Source organism: Harpia harpyja, chromosome 2 (genome assembly GCF_026419915.1).
Source record: "Harpia harpyja isolate bHarHar1 chromosome 2, bHarHar1 primary haplotype, whole genome shotgun sequence".
Lineage (NCBI taxonomy): Eukaryota > Metazoa > Chordata > Aves > Accipitriformes > Accipitridae > Harpia > Harpia harpyja.
In genome coordinates this window covers 4164743-4184075 of record NC_068941.1, presented here as the reverse complement: position 1 = coordinate 4184075, position 19333 = coordinate 4164743, and the positions used below count along the sequence as shown (strand labels likewise).

At 37.7% G+C, this 19333-nt stretch overlaps 1 protein-coding gene across 31 annotated transcripts in view; it reads left to right on the top strand.

Annotated features, from left to right (window-relative positions):
* The window catches only part of CAMK2D (calcium/calmodulin dependent protein kinase II delta), a 165784-nt gene that overhangs the window by 80617 nt on the left and 65834 nt on the right, over positions 1–19333 (top strand). For all 31 annotated transcript variants that reach the window (XM_052813784.1, XM_052813637.1, XM_052813630.1 and 28 more), the window contains exon 5: positions 15095–15149. In XM_052813784.1, the coding sequence (XP_052669744.1) occupies positions 15095–15149 (55 nt within the window). The remainder of the gene's footprint in view (positions 1–15094; positions 15150–19333) is intronic.

Below are 19333 nucleotides of genomic sequence, written 5' to 3'. Positions count from 1 at the left end.
GAAGCTGTAGCCCAGCTGCTTGTTCAGAGGAGGTAAGCTCTTCCACCTACCGTAGCCTATTGCTGTTTTGTGTACTAACCTAGCACAATGCTTAGTTAAAACAGGAGAAATTAATGGCGTAGTTTTACTTTAATATTTAGCAAAGAAGTGTGAGCCTATTTGCTCCCTGACCCCATATGTTCAGGGAGTTTTCACTGCGTAGTAACCAATATATTGTCATGAGAAACTAATCAGGTCCTAATAAAACCTGTGTAATTGCTCTTTTCACAATAGTTATGGCTTCCTCAGGAAACTGATGCAAGAAAAAAATGTAGTCCCTACATTTCCCCTGTTGCTACCCTAAAGAAGTTCTTGCACAAGGACTGGGTAATCTCAAGTCTGAGGGTACATCTGAGTTTTATGTACCGCAGACTGCAGTGGTATGCATTGCTGCAGTGGTATGCATAGAGCTGATCTCTGGGTTGGTCATATTGCTCACATTCAGGATATTCAGGACTGATGTTTGTGAAAAAGGACACCAAGGACAGAGATGCGATTATAATTATGTTTTCGGTCTGTCGCATCCATTCTATGTCTTTTTCCTCGAAGCTGATAACACAAAATTTTGGGACCCGATCCTATGAAAGTGGCTTTAGCCTTATTTTCATGCACAGATATAAAAAAAGCTATCAGATAAAAGCACAGAGAGGCTAAATTTACAGTGGTACTGTGTAACTTAAGTAAGTAATAGGTTCATTCCCCAAAATATAGAATGTGAAATGATAATAGGGCAAAAAGATGTTTCCTTTTGCCTTGGTTCACTTGGAAGACATTATTTTAATTCACATTCTGTGAATGAGAAGGTTGTCTCACAGACATGTTCAGACAGCCTTCATCATCTACAAAGAAAAAGTATAGCCATATATAGCTGTGTGATGAAGCAGTCCACAGAACTGAAAGATTTAGCCAAGAAGACGTAAACTGCAAGAAAATGTGTGTAGCAAGATATACTAACAATTGCAAAACCTGAAGAGGTAGGAGTGTTCTGTTTGCGTTTGGTCCTTGGCTCCCATGAGACATGTAGGAACGGCTGGCTGCATTGGATCCGATCAGAGCAGGTCGGTCTGGTGTCTGATAGTAGCTGTGGAAGCCTGGGAAAGACTGTGGAGATGCATGTAGTGATAATTCCCCTGAATACTTCCCTGGTCTCCAATAACAGCAGGTCAGGAGCTTCCTAAGGAAACAAAAGCTTGTAGGTATTTTAGTAGCAGTGTGGGTCTCTTCTGCGAAGTTGACTTCATTGTCCTGAAACTAACTTTTTTTTGCTGGAGCAGGTCCATCGCCTGCAAATGCTGCCATCACTTCAGAATACAGCATTTTCTGATCTCTGAGGACTACTGCGCGTTAGAATAATATACAGCATAATCAAGAAATAATTGAGAGATAATGTTGACTTGGTATCTTAGCTTTTTTTTTTTACTTATGGTTTTAATTTGGGAGAATACTCATATCCCCATTTTAATGCCATATTCTGATATTTAGTATTGCAGTCAAAAGTGCTTAGAGTTTGTCTTAGTGCCTGTAGTAGAAGATAAGTGATTTGGTTGTCTTGTTACCAAACTAAATAAATAGTCATTAAATTCCAGATGCCCTCAAAAGGTGGTACCTATTATGATTAAGTGAATCGGTGTGCACTGTTGGTGGTTGTACTGCGTAAAGATAGTTGTGTGTAGGTCTTCAGAAAATGAGCTCAGATCTGTTTGTCTAATGTTTATAACCACTTCACTAAAAAATGTGACTACATTTATAATGTAATTCATGTGTTTTAAACTTCCCGGTCTTATAGAAAAGATAATGATACAATGCATGATCTTCATTGCAAATCTGGAATAGTTCAAGATCACACTGATTTCTGTTGTCCACAAAGACAATGATTAAATATGTGTAATCTTTCATGAGGGACTGGCAATAGGAGTTAAATTTGATATAACGCTTCTAGCACAATGGTACTGAATGGTGGTTGAACTTACCACGTAGGGAGTAGAGTTTTAGGTCTATCTGCATATAAAAGCTGCCCCAACTTAATCAAAAGCTGATTTTTTCTTAAACTGATATAGCTATTTTTTTGTGGCCATCTACTGTTCTGTAAACTGGGAAATTGTTTCAGTTTAAATTAGCTGATATTTTGTTTTAAGCTGAATTAAAAGAGTATAAACTTTGTTTCTATGCCAACATAATAAATAAGGGAAAAATAAAGTTTCTTGGTATATTCTGTTGTCATCTTCCCACTGAGAGGGATGGCAAGAATTCCCCAAGACAACTTTATTTGAAAATAAGTTAAAGCTTTAAAGGCAAAAGAGAAAATACCGTAAGACAACTAAATCCTTTTTGTTGTCAGAACTAAGGTTTGGATTTGTTTATGAATCAAATGGGATGGGGCTATTCTAGTTTACATTCCCGGCTGATGGTGGTAACAGGGGCGATGGTGCTCAGCGGCAGGGCTGGGGCGTTCTTGCCTGGGGAGCGGCTGGCTCTTGCTTCGGCCTCTGTCCTCCCGCTGGGAAAACCAGGGAAGCTAAAATAATGTTGAGGTCTCTCTTGGCTCTCTGTAATCCCTTTGTATTTTGTAATAAGAAGAATATTAAAGTTTCCATTTTAAAGATTATTTATTCCAGCTTGAGGTAAAATGAACTTTGTAGTTACTGTTTACAAGGTCTTAAGTGTTAATTTTTATGAAAAAAACAAAGCACAGTAGCAGCTTTTTCCGAACTTATGTATTTTCAGGAGATCAACATACAGTAGTGATAATTTTGACATCTATGTCTGTATACTGAAAAACTACTTTCAACCTATTTTATGTGTCTAACATATTAACATATATTTAAGGCCAGAGCTTAGGAAGTACTTTGTACCCCCATCCCCACAACAGTCAAGAGAAAGAGGAGCATTCCTTGAACGTTATGCTGTTACCTGCTTAACTTGTTAAATCTCGAAAGTCATTTGTTCCCAAGGAATCCCAAGACACGCAGCCTTCCTATTCGAAGTGGTACGTGGCTTGTCTGTTGCTTCCTCATCTCAAAGATTTGCCTTGACTGACGGGGAGAGGAATCCCAGTGTGTTTTCATTTCAGAGAGTGGTTGGGGAGCAGTTTCATGTGGATGTCAGGCAACAAGTCCTGCAGGGTTTTCCTTTCTCCCCCCCCCCCCCCACCCCGAAATGGGTCCATTACAGAGCATTTGCTCTGACATTTCCTGGATGCTGGAAAGGGATGCTTCATGCTGGGCTCAGGGACCAGCTTCTTGGCTGAGGGGAATGAAGCTCGGAGTCTAGCTTCCCCAGATCAGCAGCCTACAGAGAGGTTTTTTTCCCCTGGTTCACACTCCACGGTTGGCAGTGGGATGTCACTGGGAGTTGAATGAGGCAATTCCAGTGCACTTGTGTTTTCTGTCCCCTAACACAGTAATGTTTTAGCAGTAAAATTCATTTTGTTATGTTTTTCTCTCCAAAAGCCTGTTCTTTTTTCAGAAGTATTATAGGAAATGGGAAGTTTCCAAAGTTTAGCCTCATGGAAATATGTTTCTGGTTCTTTGTTATAGCTGGAAATGAAATCAGTTGGGATTCCTTGATGACAAGTGTCAGGGATTTGTTTCCGTAGGGATAATTAGTCTTCCTTATTTACTTTAAAAAGCCAGTTTGCAGAGCAGTTTTTTATGTCTAGGATGAATAATGTGATATAAAAACACATATCTGTTTGCACAATTATCACTTACATTAGAAGCTACTGTGGAAGATTATTGAATAGGCTCATTGACCTCCCGGTCGTCGTGAGCTGTTTTATACAGAAATCAGAGGAGAAACCATTTTATGAAGATAATGGGTCAAACTGCAATTGTATATATATGTTCTTTTGAGTTACTTTAGGGGGTTTTCAAAGATGTGAACAACCAAGTTGTCATCTCCTTCGGCTCACTGCGGAGCTACAGCCTTGCGTAACTGTGAAAGGGATGGGGGTGATAGAGGGATGTTGCAAGTTGTCTGAAGGTTCTGTTAGCTGTGGAACCTGCTGGAATACTAGAATGTGAAAGTATAACAGGAAAAACAAGTTTGCATGCAGAATTTCTTCTTTTTTTTTTTTTTTTTTTAAAGCAGATGCAGTCCATACGGAAAGGACTTCTGCAAATGTTTACATGTGTTTGTTTATTTGTATAAGCATATTTGTTACAGATTTTTGTTCTGGTCAGGTTCTTAAAGTGGTTAAGTGCCTTGGTGCAATGAAGCAGAATACTTTCTGTGGCCATTTTTATCACAGCTGGGGGGAAATGAAATTCTTAATAATTAAGGTCTGCAATCCATTAAATAGCAAAAGACCAGCTTGCTATCTGTGACGTTACATGATCGTTTATTAAATTCCTTACAAATGTAGTTCGTTTACAAACATCTTCTTTACCAAAGTTTATTGATTGTATTCCACCAAAGTGACTGGGATGCTTTTCTAAATGCATTCAAGAAAATTTTTCTGTTTCATTTTTTTTCTCCTTAATGTAACTGCTTTACACAGAAAATGCCTGTTTCATCAAAAATCTGAAAATACATCCTTCAACAAAATGAATGTATTTTAAGTCAGTATTGGGGTTTGGTTTGGGATTTTTTTTTTTTTTTTTAATTTTTGTAGACTGAAAATTATTTTTTAGTGTTATTACATAAAATGAAAAATTCTGTGCATCTTGGGGGTAAGAAGTGGGCAGGAATGTCAAGTTTTCAGTCAGCCTTCAGAGATAGGCGTGCATAATGTTTGTTGTAGCTTTACTAATTCAGTTAGGGTAAATTGGCATGGAATTTCTAACAGCAAGATTGCCATTTACAGTGCATTTAATATATTTATCAGACTATAGAGCTGATTCTTCAACCCTGCTGCATTTCCATAGTGTTACAAAGTAGATACAGTATAATGATCTCAGTGACAGTCTTGGGGAGAATAGCTCCATGCTTTAGTTATGTCCAGCTGCCAGGATGACCTGTTTTAAAACTTTAAGGCCCTTGTTCTCCTAAAGCATTGAGAGACCAAAAACCAATGACTGTGTATATAAATACTACATTTTCAGTATTGACCTTGGTCAAATCAATAGTTCAGATTAATTACAAATATTCTTTGTTAGGATAGTTATATAGGAGTGGTCTCTGAATTAAAATTGCATACAAGAATTGGATTATTGCTCAGTTATTAAAAAAAATTCAATATCTAACATGAATATCAGTAAAGATCATATTTTATCTTTTCTTACTTTTATAAGCTATCACAGTTCAAATCAACTTTCAAATGAAGAATTTTACTAAGTTACCTTGAACACACAGTCATCCTCTTTTGGTTTTACTCGATGATCTACTCTGATAAACTAATGAATAAGCTTTTACAATTGGGTAAAAAAAAAAGCTAAAAATGAAAAGTTTTAGGAAATTTAGCTATAGTAGTTGCTGATACTGACTGAAAGAATTTGGCCTAGGTTTTCTAAAAGTGATTGTTACTAAAGGTGCCTTAAATACAGTGCTAATTGCTTGACAGCATTGTCTAAAGCTGTTTGGTGCATGCCTTGGTCCTTTATAAGAGGTCCTAGTGGAGTAGGTGGCATTTCTTTTCTGTGGTCCTTCTTGTCATGCCACAGAATTACAATTTTCTGCTTTCCTTTTTGTTTAAAATATTTAAAGTAGTGACTTCGTTTTCATAAGCTGATGCCTTTAAATGCCTTGGGGCCTCCTCATCATGAAAGGTGAGCATTTAAAAAATAAACTAACATACTTCTCTGAGTTGTCATTATATAAATTGTTTATATTTCTGTTTAATGCGTTCTAAGAGAGGAAAGCCAAGAAGGGAGGCTGTGTCCTGCCCAATGATTACAACCCCCAATATCCAATTTTGTAGACATGTAGGTCCTACATATTATTTATATAGATATGTTTTCAGTGTTGGCCATCACTGTAAATATTAAAACGGACATAGCATCATTTTGACAATAGGGCAATTCTGTCTGAGGTTTATTTTCTTGTGATGCATTCAGAATCTAGCTGAAAGCTTTCTTCTGCCACATTTACATTTGGCAGAAGTATCTATCAAAAAGATACAGAACTGTATCTTTCCAGCAGGGATTAACAGACTCTTTTGCTTGTCTAATTAGGATGTTAGATTCTGTGCGTTGAGCAGATTTCATTCAGTTTTACATTTGATCTTTTCCATCACTTCAGTTTCTTGAATTGCTAAAACTCTGTACATCATTTCATAATGAATCTTGGCAATCAATGAGCTGCCCAACCATTGTGGCAATTTTGTCATCGCTGGTCTATGAAGAAGACTTGCTTTAACATGATAACTAGGCCCTTCTTTTAGAAAAATTAAGCAAATTACATTCCCTCCATTAAAGTATGCTGTGTGTTTTTCCGAACCTGTTACTTTTAATTAATATAACATCTCTATGTTACAGCTTGTCCTTTTATTAGTTAACACTCTGAATTGTCATTATCCCTCTTCTTACATGTTCTCATGAATGCTAAAATAGTTAAAAAATGTTAGCGCTTAAAGCATCAACACTGGCAGCTGAGACATCAGTTTGCTCTTAGCAAAAATTTGTGTCAGACTTTCTTTTAATCCATGCAGCTATCCTCCTAAGGCTTAATCTGATGACATTTGTAAGGCTTTTTGTTGTGTTGTAAAAAATCTTGTTAAACTTACAAAATCAGGGCTTTAACTCCAAAGAGGAATTAGCTCAACCTGAAATACAGGATTTCCAGTAAATGACGTGATTATATATTAAATGAAGACATAAAGATACAGCTGTACATTTTAGTACTCTGTTCTTTCTTTAAACAACTATATACAATTTTACTATTTTCATATATGAATAGTTAAAGGCATGTAACTCAAGCTGTTCCTTTTAACTTCAAGGATATAGGATATGATTCCACAGTACTCTTCTGTGCTTGTGTGCACACATACCTGTATTACGGTGCACTGAAAAGCAACAAAAATCTGTTGGTTAAAGAAAAAAGTGTCAGAGTTATTACAACTTCTCTCCCTGGAGGCTGCTAATGCAGAATGATATGTTTTGGAATACCTGTTTACGTTTCTTTTAATTAGTTAATTTTATTTGGGATGTTTTATTTTTAGCAGCTAGATTTCTGATGTTTAGGCTGAATTGGGTTTTCTCTTTTAAGTTTAGTTTGTTAGCACTTACTGCCTGAGGCACACGTACAAGCTAGACCTGTGGGTCTCTCTGTGCTTACACATCACTGTTAAAGACTTGAGAAGCTGCTTGGGTTTTTTTAGGGCGTTTAGTAGCTCAATGAGCCTTTTCTGATCACAAAACATACTTTTTCTAAAGAATTCTTTCTTTTTCCTCTCTTCCTTATATTTCCCACAACATGTATTGATGACCTGTTTAAACTGTCAGTCTTCATCCAGCAGGAATGAAGCAAGAGTCTAATCATGACAAAACAGTTGGTAATTTGAGGCCATCTGCTTTGACATCAGTACCTGGATTTACTTAGTCTCACTTCAAAATCTGGTCTTCTATCTACTTTGGCAAGTAATTTTTTATTTTCTGTGTAGCAAGAATCTTTTACCAAGGTTAACAGTTCAGCAAACTGACTTACAAGCATGCATTAGACTTGAGGGTTTTTAATGAAGGCAGTGAATATTCTTGGCATTTAATCAGAATACAGAGGTTTATTGTGTGAGGGCCTTGATGGGGGAGGGTTTTGGTCACAAATGAGTATTTTTAGCATATATGGCATTTTGTTCCTCCTAGTTAACACTTACTGTTACCGTGCCTTGGGGACAAATGTAGTCTTTCCAAATATGAAATTGCCTAATTATTTTTCCATCATTTTTCATTATACCAGTACAGATGCAGATTAATAGGATGTTTTTCTCAAGTTGTTGACCCTAAATAACCGTGAATTCGCACTCTAATAAAAAGTTGTTTATCTTTTGAATTAATTTGGAAGCTATATAGTTTTGATTCAGTGTTGCTGAATATAGACCTGTTAATAGCATACACAGCACTGCTGACTTGCGTAAAGTCATTTAATGATAGTAAGTATTACAGTATACCGCTTGTGTATTTAACAACACGGGGGAGGATTATTTTCTTAGATACGCAAAGCATTACTCTATGTTAAATGTCTTTAAGAAATCAGCTGCCCTTGAGCATTGCTACTGTACTAATCTTACCAGATTAGCCTCTAAATATTTCAGATTGTTAGGTAATGGCTCTTATTAATATTTGCAAAGTTCTTTCTACTGTAACTGAGCAGCTTTATTATAGAGGGCCCCAGGCTTTCATGGCGTATAAGGAAGAATAAGCGTAAGGAGCAATCTCAGCTTTAACAGTACTGCCTAAATTTCTGACTCTGAGCTCCTGAAATGTGAGCAGGGGGAAAAGGACACTACCCTGCACCCTGAGGAGCATTGCTCATCACCCATGGCAAGAGCCAACTGCTGCTCTGTGACTTGGGCATCCCTCGCTTCTGTGGCTCAGCAGATGACGGAGGACCTCTGCTTCAAACAGCTGCCGGCTCTGTTTCACTCCATACAGCGGGTATGTCTGCGTGGTCTCTTCTGTGGTCATGTATCAGCTGTCAGCTGCCTGACGTAGACACTGGGCATTGGTCTGTTAATGGTAGCACAGATGCAGTGCCGAGTACTCGAGTGTTTAGCCAGCTTTCTTACTAGGTTTGACTGATATTTGTAATTGGTTGTTTTCAAAGAAGTATCTAAGCTGCACAAAGTAGGAGCTGCCTGTGTTATGCACCACTGATCTAGGGAGTTTGGTTGCTCAGCAGAGATTATTTATACCATGCAAGTAGTGACAGTGATAGAAAAATGTGGAGCATTGAGGTATAGAGAATGAGGTTACAGTGAAGATGTTTGGGGTTTTTTTTGAAGGGAGCAGATGTCTGATCAGCGCAAACAGCAGCACTCCTGAGCAGTGGTTCGCAAGCTTTTGTATCCGCAGCTCTGCTCCCATATGCAGTTTCGTGTTTATCATGTGTAGCTTGGGATCTAGACTAAAAGCTATAGGATGAATTTTGACTTTGGTCTCAGTTCTTGGCACTGCTGTAATGACTTCTGCACTGGCATTCATGTGAGTTTCTGATGAAGTTCTAGCAGTAGGTTTATTTTCCTTCCCTCGTCACCTTGGTTTATTTAGTAGAACAGGACAAGATGACAAAGGGTGACTTTGCAGGAAGATCTGACAGTGCTAAGCCACTGCAGATCTTCTACTTCTCAGCCAAGCGGTTTTGCTGAGCATGAGGCATTCTTTGTCAGAGATGAGAGAGCAGAAAATGCTTATAGACAAGTGTTTTGAAATAGAAAATTGAGTGGTTCAAATATTACCAAAAAACATATCTGGTTATACCTTTTCAGTGACTGAGTTTTTTCAGGTTTTGTTCTACCTCGTTATTTTCAAATGCAACAGCTTATCCCATACCTAGTGGCAGACAGATACCAATTCATAGAAGACCCAAGATTAAATTAAGTCATTCCATCAAGTTCCTTCCATTAAGTAATTAAGTTCATTTTTAAAAGTTTTTTTTTCTAATAAGAGTGATCTGTGTAAGATCTGCGTAAATACTCCCGTACACTTTTGGAAGTGAACAAGGAGGAAAGGCACGTCTGTCCCATTTTCACTCTTCTTGCAGGAAGGCAGGAACTTGAAGAAATGATTTGCATATTTCAGCAAATACAACATAGGCTTTTGTGACTTTCAGACCCATTTTAAACTTGCACTGCTGATGAATGACCCCTGTAACTTCCTAACAGTGCACTAATTCGAGATATCTAGCTTCACAGTTACAGGATTAACTCTTCTGGGAGTCCATAGATCTTAATCTTTAGCACCAAAGGGCGAATGAGTGTCTTTAACTACATTACCATTAACTACGTTATCTCTTTCCATGCTCCATTAATAAACACGATGAATGGGATTGCGTGGAAAGAGTCTTCCCTAATGAGCTGCACTCTGGCAGTTTGACACCTCCATGCACATTTGTGCAGCTGCTGTACTGACCATGGACTGTAACTTCTGTTTGAAGTTCAGCCTTCTCAAATATTTTGTCTTTGTAATGTGAACTAAATTAGATACCAAATTTATCAAAATTACCACTTCAGCAGTTTCACAAAAATAAATTTTTTAGGCAATAGTTTAGATAAGATTAGATATCTTTATCCTGAAGAATTTTTATCTGACTTTATCTACTGTTTGACTTGTCTCCTTACCTGGAAGAATTGGAATTAGCTGGAATTACCTGGAATTTGAATTACCTGGAAGAATTTCATTGAAAGTATGTGGAATACTATTATTTTGATTTTTTTTTTTCTTTAAAGGCAGAAATTCAGAAAGGAGATAATAAGGTTGCTTGGCCGTTACATCAAGCTGTTTTCTGTAAAATGGACACAAAATACTATAGTTCAGCACAAAAAGTCAAATAAAGGAGATGATTTTACTTTTCTATCTGATTGGAACTTGCTCACACTAATGGCTAAATACAAAGCTAATAAAGCCAATAGGAGTTCTCCCTTAAATTATTATAATGACTATCACAGAGTGGTAATTGGAAAGTATTTCAGATGAAAATCGGTGCTGAAGCCAAAGGAATATTCCTGATCTTTTGTGGGCTTATAGTATTTTTCCAAAAGAAAGAGCTGTGTGCTCCCTGGATTCCTATCAGGCATTTCAAGCGGTTTTCTGAAGAGCAACAACTTTGTTGTCAAAGGATGTTAAACACCTTCTCTGTAACCCACTGGAGGAGATGACCGTAGTGCCACAGCAGGCAGGAGAGCAAAAAAATTACTCGTGTCCTTTCTGCCATATAATGTGTTTGTTCATGACAGCACTCATGAAACAACTCCAATTAATAATTATTAGGTCTAACTGTAATCTTTTCAAAAAAGATAAATGGAACTGTTTCTACTCATGAATGCTTTTCATGTCTCTGGAGGAATAGGAATTGCAGTGTGGGTTACTGATGGGAGTTCTTATATTGGATGAATAATCTTTGTAATTGCTGCCTTTTGGTTTGTCGTGCCTGAATCCTGCCTGATACGTGTGTGTAAAGAACTATATATATCTGCATTGAATACACGAGTACCTTTTGTAGTGAATCACCTCTTAAACTTTGTGAATAGCTTCTTAAATTGTCATCATGACATCCCTTGTCTTTCTCAGCGAAAAGCTGAGTTGCAGGCAGAATGCAGTAGCAAAGTCTGGCCTATGCTGGACTTGCCTCTGTGCTGTCATGCACCCTTTATTCCAGATTGTCAGGCTGTCTTGTCTTCTCCACAGATTCCTCTCCTTCACCCATGCTTATTTGGGATTTTCACCTAGCAGATTTCCTGGCATAAAACTGTATCTGAACTGACCGAAGAAGCAAACGTAAGCACTTGCCAAAAGGCAGTTTTGATCTTCACTGGCTGCCTCAGCCTGTTTTCCTTTTCAGAGACAATCTGGGGCATGTGATCCTGATTCAGAGGAAGATTTATCCCATTTCACTTCTATGATTCAGACATTTGGGAAGAAAGAAAAAGAAAGAACATGATCCTTGAAGAAGATATCCCCATGGACATGTGAGACTAGAGTTTGGCTAGTAAGGACATAGCCTCACCAGGCTGAGAAAAAACGTCATCCATCATCTCAAATAGCAATCCTTTTCTAGTCAGAAGGGAGCTATGGTTCTGCAGTGACACTGAACAAAGCAGCCCTCTTCTAGAAAAGGATGTGACAAAGCAAGAGCACCTCCCGTTTCAGGCAGGCAGCGAAGCTCTAGAAGCCCCTGCACGTGGTGCTGGGCCGGTCTGCTTAGTGACAGGAATATGATAGATGCCTCTATCCAAGATAGAACTTGTACTGTTGGCTCTAGTTTTGATATGCTGTGTAGTGTTGAGTAAGGTATTTATCTTCTGTGACATAGTAGGAATAAGCTACTGTTCTGTATGGAGCTTCTGGTATCTATATGTAATAGCAGTAATAGTGTGTCTATTTCAGTCTGTATAAATATGAAGTATTTATAGGCTTAAATATGGATATTCCTAGCAGTACAAGTGGTAGACATGATTATTTAAAAAAAAAAAAAAAAGAGCAAGAGAGGGGTTTTGTATTGGCTTGAACCAAAGGCAATGAAATGCCTTTGGTTATTCTTCTCCTATGACTTTGTCGCTTCAGGGTCACAGTTTTAAAACTGTGCCTTAATGACTGTAGGTTCATGCTGACTTCATTCTTACCTAGGAGATGACTTTCTTATAAATGCGTGTAAGCAAGTCATTCTGTGTTTGAAAAATACAGCAGTAATTAAAAATACAGTCCTTTGCTTCAACTGGTTGCTAGCAAATCCTCGCTGGAGCAGTAAGAGTGAACCACGAAAACAGAGTAAGTATGCGTATGAATATAGGCTGCTGACTGTTCTGTAGCCACAAGCTTAAGCCAAGACTGTCTGGTTTTAATACCAAAGTAATACTTTAAAGGTGGATTTAATGTCTAAATTTTAAGATTTAATACTTTGTTTCAATTCACTAAAGATGTTTCAAAAATCTGGCTTGTTTTACATGCTTCAGAGCTCTTTGAAAGCAGTTGGCAGCAAATATTCTGCCTCACCAGAAGTATTTGGTAGTTCTCAATATCCGTACATGATATGGGAAATGGAATATGAAGGCTTCTGCCTGTTTGAACAGAATCCTGTTAGCAAGCAGCGAGGAGAGGAATGCTGCTTTGAATTTAAAAAGTCTGCACAGAAGAACCATGCTTTGAGTTGTTATGAATCTATTTCAGGAACAGGCAGTTTCTATCAAAAGGTTCAATTTGCTATGTATTAAATCTTTAAAAGTTTTTAAAACTTTTTTGGAGAGGTACATGCAAAACATACTAGCTGCACTCCAAAATTTACTGGTTTAGGGTTATGTTGCATCTCTGTGACATACCCAAGGGTCTGTACTAAATCCCATTTCTGTGCACTCATTCATGAGTAGTATCTTTGATGCTACTGTACGAAGTAGTGTACTCAAAAGCCAGATGTTTTAAGGGTCTCTGTTCTGAACTAGAAATTTCAGGGTACTGTTCTAGGCTAGTACCTGGTGTCTCATCTCACATTTGATTTGCTTTAAAGACCAGACGTTTGGGGGTATTGAAATCTCAACTCAAAGTAATGCAACCAGAAAGTAAGTTGATTTTGTTTGGGGGGGGTGGGGGGGTGGCAGCAATGTATTACCTTGGTCTTTTATGCTCAAGGCTTGCACTTTGTAAAAACTTAAGGCGAATCTAGAATGTAGAACCAGCCAAAACCACAAATTCTGATTTAGACCTACTTGGCTCTTCTGAATCATCACAAGCTCTGGGCAGTGAGTCAGCCAAGAGCTGGTTTTCTCTTCAGTACTGTGTAAACACAAGATGTTTCCCTGGGCTAAATATTATTAAGTAAAAAAGTCATGTTTATTTGATCTTATTTTTTTTTAAATGTCATGTATTGTATAAAAAATGATAAATACATAAAGCTACCATCTAGGGCAATCTGAAAATCCTTTTCTTTTACACTTTCTTCATCAGCTCAGTTTTGAACACGAAGCAGTTTTAGGGTACCCAGCTATTTTTTATTTGGTTCTGTAAGTGATAATGATTTGGATCAAACTACTGACAAAGCTTCACGTGTTGTGGGAAAATTAGCTTTGGAAATTACCATTACATTTAAAGTAATTAAGAAAAACCGCAGGACTTAATTCATAGTTCTACCATGATGTGATTTGAATTCTTAAAATTCAAAGTGAAGGTTCTGCAGCTGACTAGTGCTTTTTCAGGGAAGACTTTAGATATGGATACATAGGTGTATGTAAACATGACGTGGGGTTTTAATCTTTAGGATGCTGTAAGTTTCTTGGCTGTGACAAGCACTGGAAAAGCTAATGACTATTTTCTAGACATCACATCCTTTTGCTTCTGGCAAGTCCTCTCATGCACCTTACATCTTTCCAGAAATCGCTCTTCACAGTGATTTAATGAAAGGCAGTTACCTTGCCGAGCTGTCACACCCCCAAGCACTCGCTCCTTTTCTCTTCCTGCCCACCCTTGCTGTCTGTAGGTCTGGCTGAGCACCCACAGCCGGGGGTGGCTAGTCCCAGTCCCGTCGCTTTAGTCTCTCAGCGGTGGTGTTGGCTGCCACTGTGGAAATTCAGCGTAGATTGGTGGGCATCAATCTGCCAGTAGATTTATCTCTTTGTGGCTCTTCACCATGCAAGTGGTTGAAGTGGATGGCAGGTCAGAAGATTAGAGGGAAATAGATATATATGTAATAGAAATATGAGCCGGAATATTAGCTTAGTCCCTGTTTGACCCCATTTATTTTAGTATAGTCAAGTGCTTTTTGTTTGCAATGATGCTTTCTCTTTCAAAATCAGCATCTATTGTCTGATGATGGAATTTGTTAACATAGCCCTTAAAGTTTGTTATTCTGCTGAAATCTATGATTAATTGTGGCTTCTTTTTTTTCCCCATCTTGTTTAAAACTTTTAAGATGTAATACTGCTGAGAAAATAGTTGTGTATCACATTAAGAATACTGTTTTAAGATAATAAAAGTCCAGTGACTGGGGACTCCTGCGTATACTATTTAAAAGATTGAGCAGAGGTTCTGCCCAGGAAAAAAGTAGTTGAATCATATTAATACAGTATATTAAGATGAAGTCTGACTGTGCTTTTAGTACTTGTTTAGTCACGATTCAGCAGGAAGGGCAAAGGCAAGGTGCAGTGTGTGTGTATGTGCCCATACATGCAGGAGGTGGTAGGAAACGACTGCAGCGTTCTTCTGTGGCACAGCAAAGGCAGAGCTCCTTTAAAAATAACTGTACAACAAGCTGCGCATACAGTCTTTTGGTTTCTTTGTTTATCTCACCTTATGAAAAAGATGATTCTGAGGGTAAAGAAAAAAAACCAAAAAAACCCCCACAGATGAGAACACACACAGATGTAATACCAGCTCTACAGTAGAATTATAATCCTCCTTTCTCCCCCAAAATCAAAGACAGACATTAAAGACATGAAAAAGATGACTGGTGTTTATCTTTTTTTCCCCCTTTTCTATAGTGCGGCTTCATGACAGCATATCAGAAGAAGGATTCCATTACTTAGTCTTTGACTTGTAAGTATGTGTTTTGCCTATGTTTAGCATGTTGGGGATGTGGTATTCAAAGTTTTAGATGCAAATACAAGCTCACAAGATAAATGCGTGGTTCTGGTGCAGTGAGTTGGACAAATAGATGTAAACAGAGCTGGAAGGACAGTAATGTATTTGGTCATTTGCATGTGCAAGAACTTATTTGTAAGTGTCATTGTAAGAATTCCATATTAAGAACTTTGAATAAGTAGGGCCACGGTTGAAATGGATTTTAATGTAAAATATAGGTACGTAAGTAAAAGTTGCATGAAAAGTATGACTCGGAAAAAAATAATTTACTCCAAGCCAATTGTCTGTAAAGGAAACATTAAAAAAAAACATATGGAACAATAGTTTCTCTACAGAAAATCTCCATTGCTGGATTGCAAGGTAAGCCTGACTTTCCTAGAGGGAAAGACTGCTTCGGTATTTTACTCCTGATTCATATCTTACTGATACTTAGAGTGTTTCATTCTGACACCATTCAGAATGTAAAATGCCCAGCATATAGAAAGGAAGTTTTCTACTTATTTCCCATTTTGCTTCAGGAATTTCAGTCCTGTGAGCTCTTCATGTAGTGACTGTGCGTATGTGGAGCTGTTTCTTCTAGATAGGCTGCTTAGTGGAAGAAGGGATGGTGGCAACATGAACGATGTGTCTCAGACTCTTAACTTAAAAAGAGACACTGATGTTCTTCATTCTTCCCTGGGGCAGGCAAACTTTTCTGCTCGCTTGAAAAGTTACTGCTTTTGGTTCTGGGTATGGGCAAACATGAATTATTAGGAATTGCCTTGCAGAACTGACTTATTTAAGTAAAATTACCTATTTCAACTGAAGATTTTTCCAGGGCAGTTGATGGTTTTGACAAACACCACCCCCCAACCCTCGCCCCCAAGAGCTTTCTTAGGCCCAATGTGGTTTTGCTGATTAGGAGGAGAATACATTATTTCCCCTAGAACTGTGAAATAGCTCATTTCTAAGCATACAAACTGAAATATTTGCATTCAGCGTAGGTAAGTTAGAACCTGGATCTTCACAATCAGTTGCATGCTTTCATGTTCAGGTTACATTCTGTTTTATTTTTGGACTTAATTTTTTTTAAAGAAATCCGTGAAGACTTCTTCAAGACTAGATTTCAGACTAGCAATACAAAAATATTAAATAGCCTGTCTGCAGTGAAGGCATTCAGGATTCAGTACTCAAATCCTAACTGGGCTCAATAGGAACTTGTATCTGATTTGTATATATCCCAGGTAAATGCTCTGACTGTTGACTTGGACATAGCTCTAGGGCACAACATGCATACTTGTTCTCTGACATGCACTGGGTTTTGTTTCGCCCTTTTTTTTTTTTTAAGGGCTACAAAGGAAATCTTTCTATGTGGAATTGGAAAAACCTTCTTAATCCTGAATATTTCCAAGAAGTGCATGTAGAATTCTTAGTTCTAGGGACAGTATCCCTTCTATAAACTGGTGACATTTTTATTTCTTTGTTGTTCTACTGTACTATTAGAAACTATGGCCTACTGTAATTGCAGTTAGTCCACTTCTGCCTTAAATTGAATACATAATGCCAGACATATCTCAAGGGATTATGATTGTAATGTGAACTAGAAGGCATTTGAACAACTTCAAAGTTGTAGATACCACTATCTGTATCTTGATAATAACAGAACAAATAGAAGTCTGTGTTCTGTAACAAAAATTAATACCTAACCCAAAGATACTGTCTTGGCGGAAAGCTAGATTCTGCAGGAAGCATTCTGCACTGGCAGGAACTTCCTCTGTTTCCCTGTCAGTCCATTCAGGACAAACATAGGAACAGACTCAAATGTATGCTGTTCATCTAGAACGGTCCGCATGGTTTTGTTTTTCATCCTCTTCAAAAAAAGAGGGCTTCAACTTATATATATATATATGTATATATGTACACACACATATATATACACACAGCTTTTTATGTTTTGATCATGTGGTTTGGGTTTTTTGTCAAAACGACTTATTTTGCAAAAAAGAAAACATCTAAGTGGTAGAAGTAGTGACTGTACTGACTGTTAGTTGTCTTTGGAAAAGCATCATGTTGCATTCTTGAAGAACTTTTGCCCAGTTAGTAAGGATGGCTGTTCCACAGTTCATTTTTAATTCAGACTAAGAAATTACTGCTTTAATGCTCACTAATACTATTTATTAGTGAAACTTCATCTTTTACTGCAGTTAAAAATATGTGGGTTAGTGACTTGTTTAAATGTACATAAAAGACTTGCCACAAAAAAGGTACCATATGGACTTCTTTAATATGAAGGCCAAGTACGTGCTTTTATTTATTTATTTAATTTTTATTCAACAGGAGCCTGACTGTGGTGTAACACTGTCACTCCACCCACGCATACCATTATGTCATTATCTTAATGATTTCTTTCAGACTGTGTGGGATTCAGTACGACTGTGTTTTTTAGAAATTTCTTTTAGACTGCATCCCACATCAGAAAGTGAAGAGGAAGAGTGCTTTTTCTGTGAATAGAAAAAAACCAATCATTGTCACCTTCTATTTTGAATTTCTAATAATCTCTGTTGAATTAATGTCATAGAGATGTCTGAAAATCGAAGGAGAAGCCTGTTGCTTTGCTTGTATACCTCAGTGACTGCTTTTGTTTTGTGGAAAAAAGTGATTAACGTGCTCTGTGACAGGCATGCATCTGGGTGAGGAGTTCTAGTGTCTAGTGGAAGTCTTTTAAAATCCATGTGGAAACTGGACATTGAACAATGAAATATGTGCTTTCTGACAAAATGCGATATCGGGGTGTTCCTGTAAGAAGCCCTGCATATAAGAGAAATAGATGCGCTGAAGTATTGACATATCATACACACACACGCATCCACACACAAAATTTATCTTTGGTTGCTGACTCCTCATCTCTGAAATACTTGCATGGTGATGTCATTCTGGAATATGGTGGTAATTTTGCACTTGACTAGGCAAAGTAGTGATTTTCGAGGTCTCGTTGATGTCACTGTCAAGAACAGAGGCATCTTACTGATCTACCAATATGGCTTCTACTTATTTTAGAAAATTAACGAAGGTAGCCTTCTGTGATGCTTCTCCCAAGCAAAGGACTTGCTCCTGTTAAGTTTCTCTCACTAGGTATAGTGAAGTGATTTGTGGATTAATAAAATCTGCATAGTAAGATCAGGAATGGACTTCATGAAGTTTCTTGCTCCTCTTCCCTTACTGGTTAAGGCAACTGTAGTTAGGATTTGCGTGTCCCTATCAGCCCGTTTCAGTTGCTAAGCACGAATGAGGTTGTCTTCAGCGTTAATGATGCTAGATGAGTTCAAATCCAATGAATTCTGTCAGTATTAATTGCTGTATCTGAATGGAAACAGCTGGAGCACTTGAAGACTCTCTTGTGCAAGTCAATGAGATTCTCTTTTTTCAGTGTCTCCCATTTTAATGCACTGGATGAGATGCAACAATTGGTACATTTAGAACCCTGGTGTCGCTGTTGAATCCCAAGTGGAGGGACTACTGTGTAGAAGAAACAAAAATACAAAAAAAAAAGCCTAATTGCAGAACAATCTTTGCCTAGGGTAAGTGCCTGAACCTTTCTTTTTGGAAGTAGAAAGGTCACAGATAAATGTAAAAAGTATATGGCCACTGTAATTTTGTAAGATTGCTTCCTCTCACCTTCATTGTGAAAGCAGTTTCAGAATTAAGAAATAGAAGCTGGGAGGAAACACCACCAGTGTGATCATCAGCAGAGGCTTTTTTAGCTACCTTTGCTAATTTGGGAGTTCCTTTTAAATACCTTCTTATATTTGTAAATTTTCTAATCGGTCAAATGTGGTACATGAAGTTGCGTATTTTTATGTGTTACGAATGTTTGCAACAAAGAAATGTGGCATTTAACACTGTAAATAAACGCAGTAATTTGTTTTAGTGAGTATAGAAAGTCGGTTGAATGAAGCAGTTGAAAACTACTTCTAACGGTACCTCTTCTGAGAGGTAAATAGAAGTAGCATCCTTTGTACATGGAATCCTTCTGCTTGCCCCTCTCTCTGCAGTTTTTCTGAAAGACATACCTGGTGCAGAGGGCCTTGGTGTTTCTACATGCTGCTTGTAATTCTTTTGTTTAATCAAACCCATGTGCTTTATTTGTCATTTCAGTATGC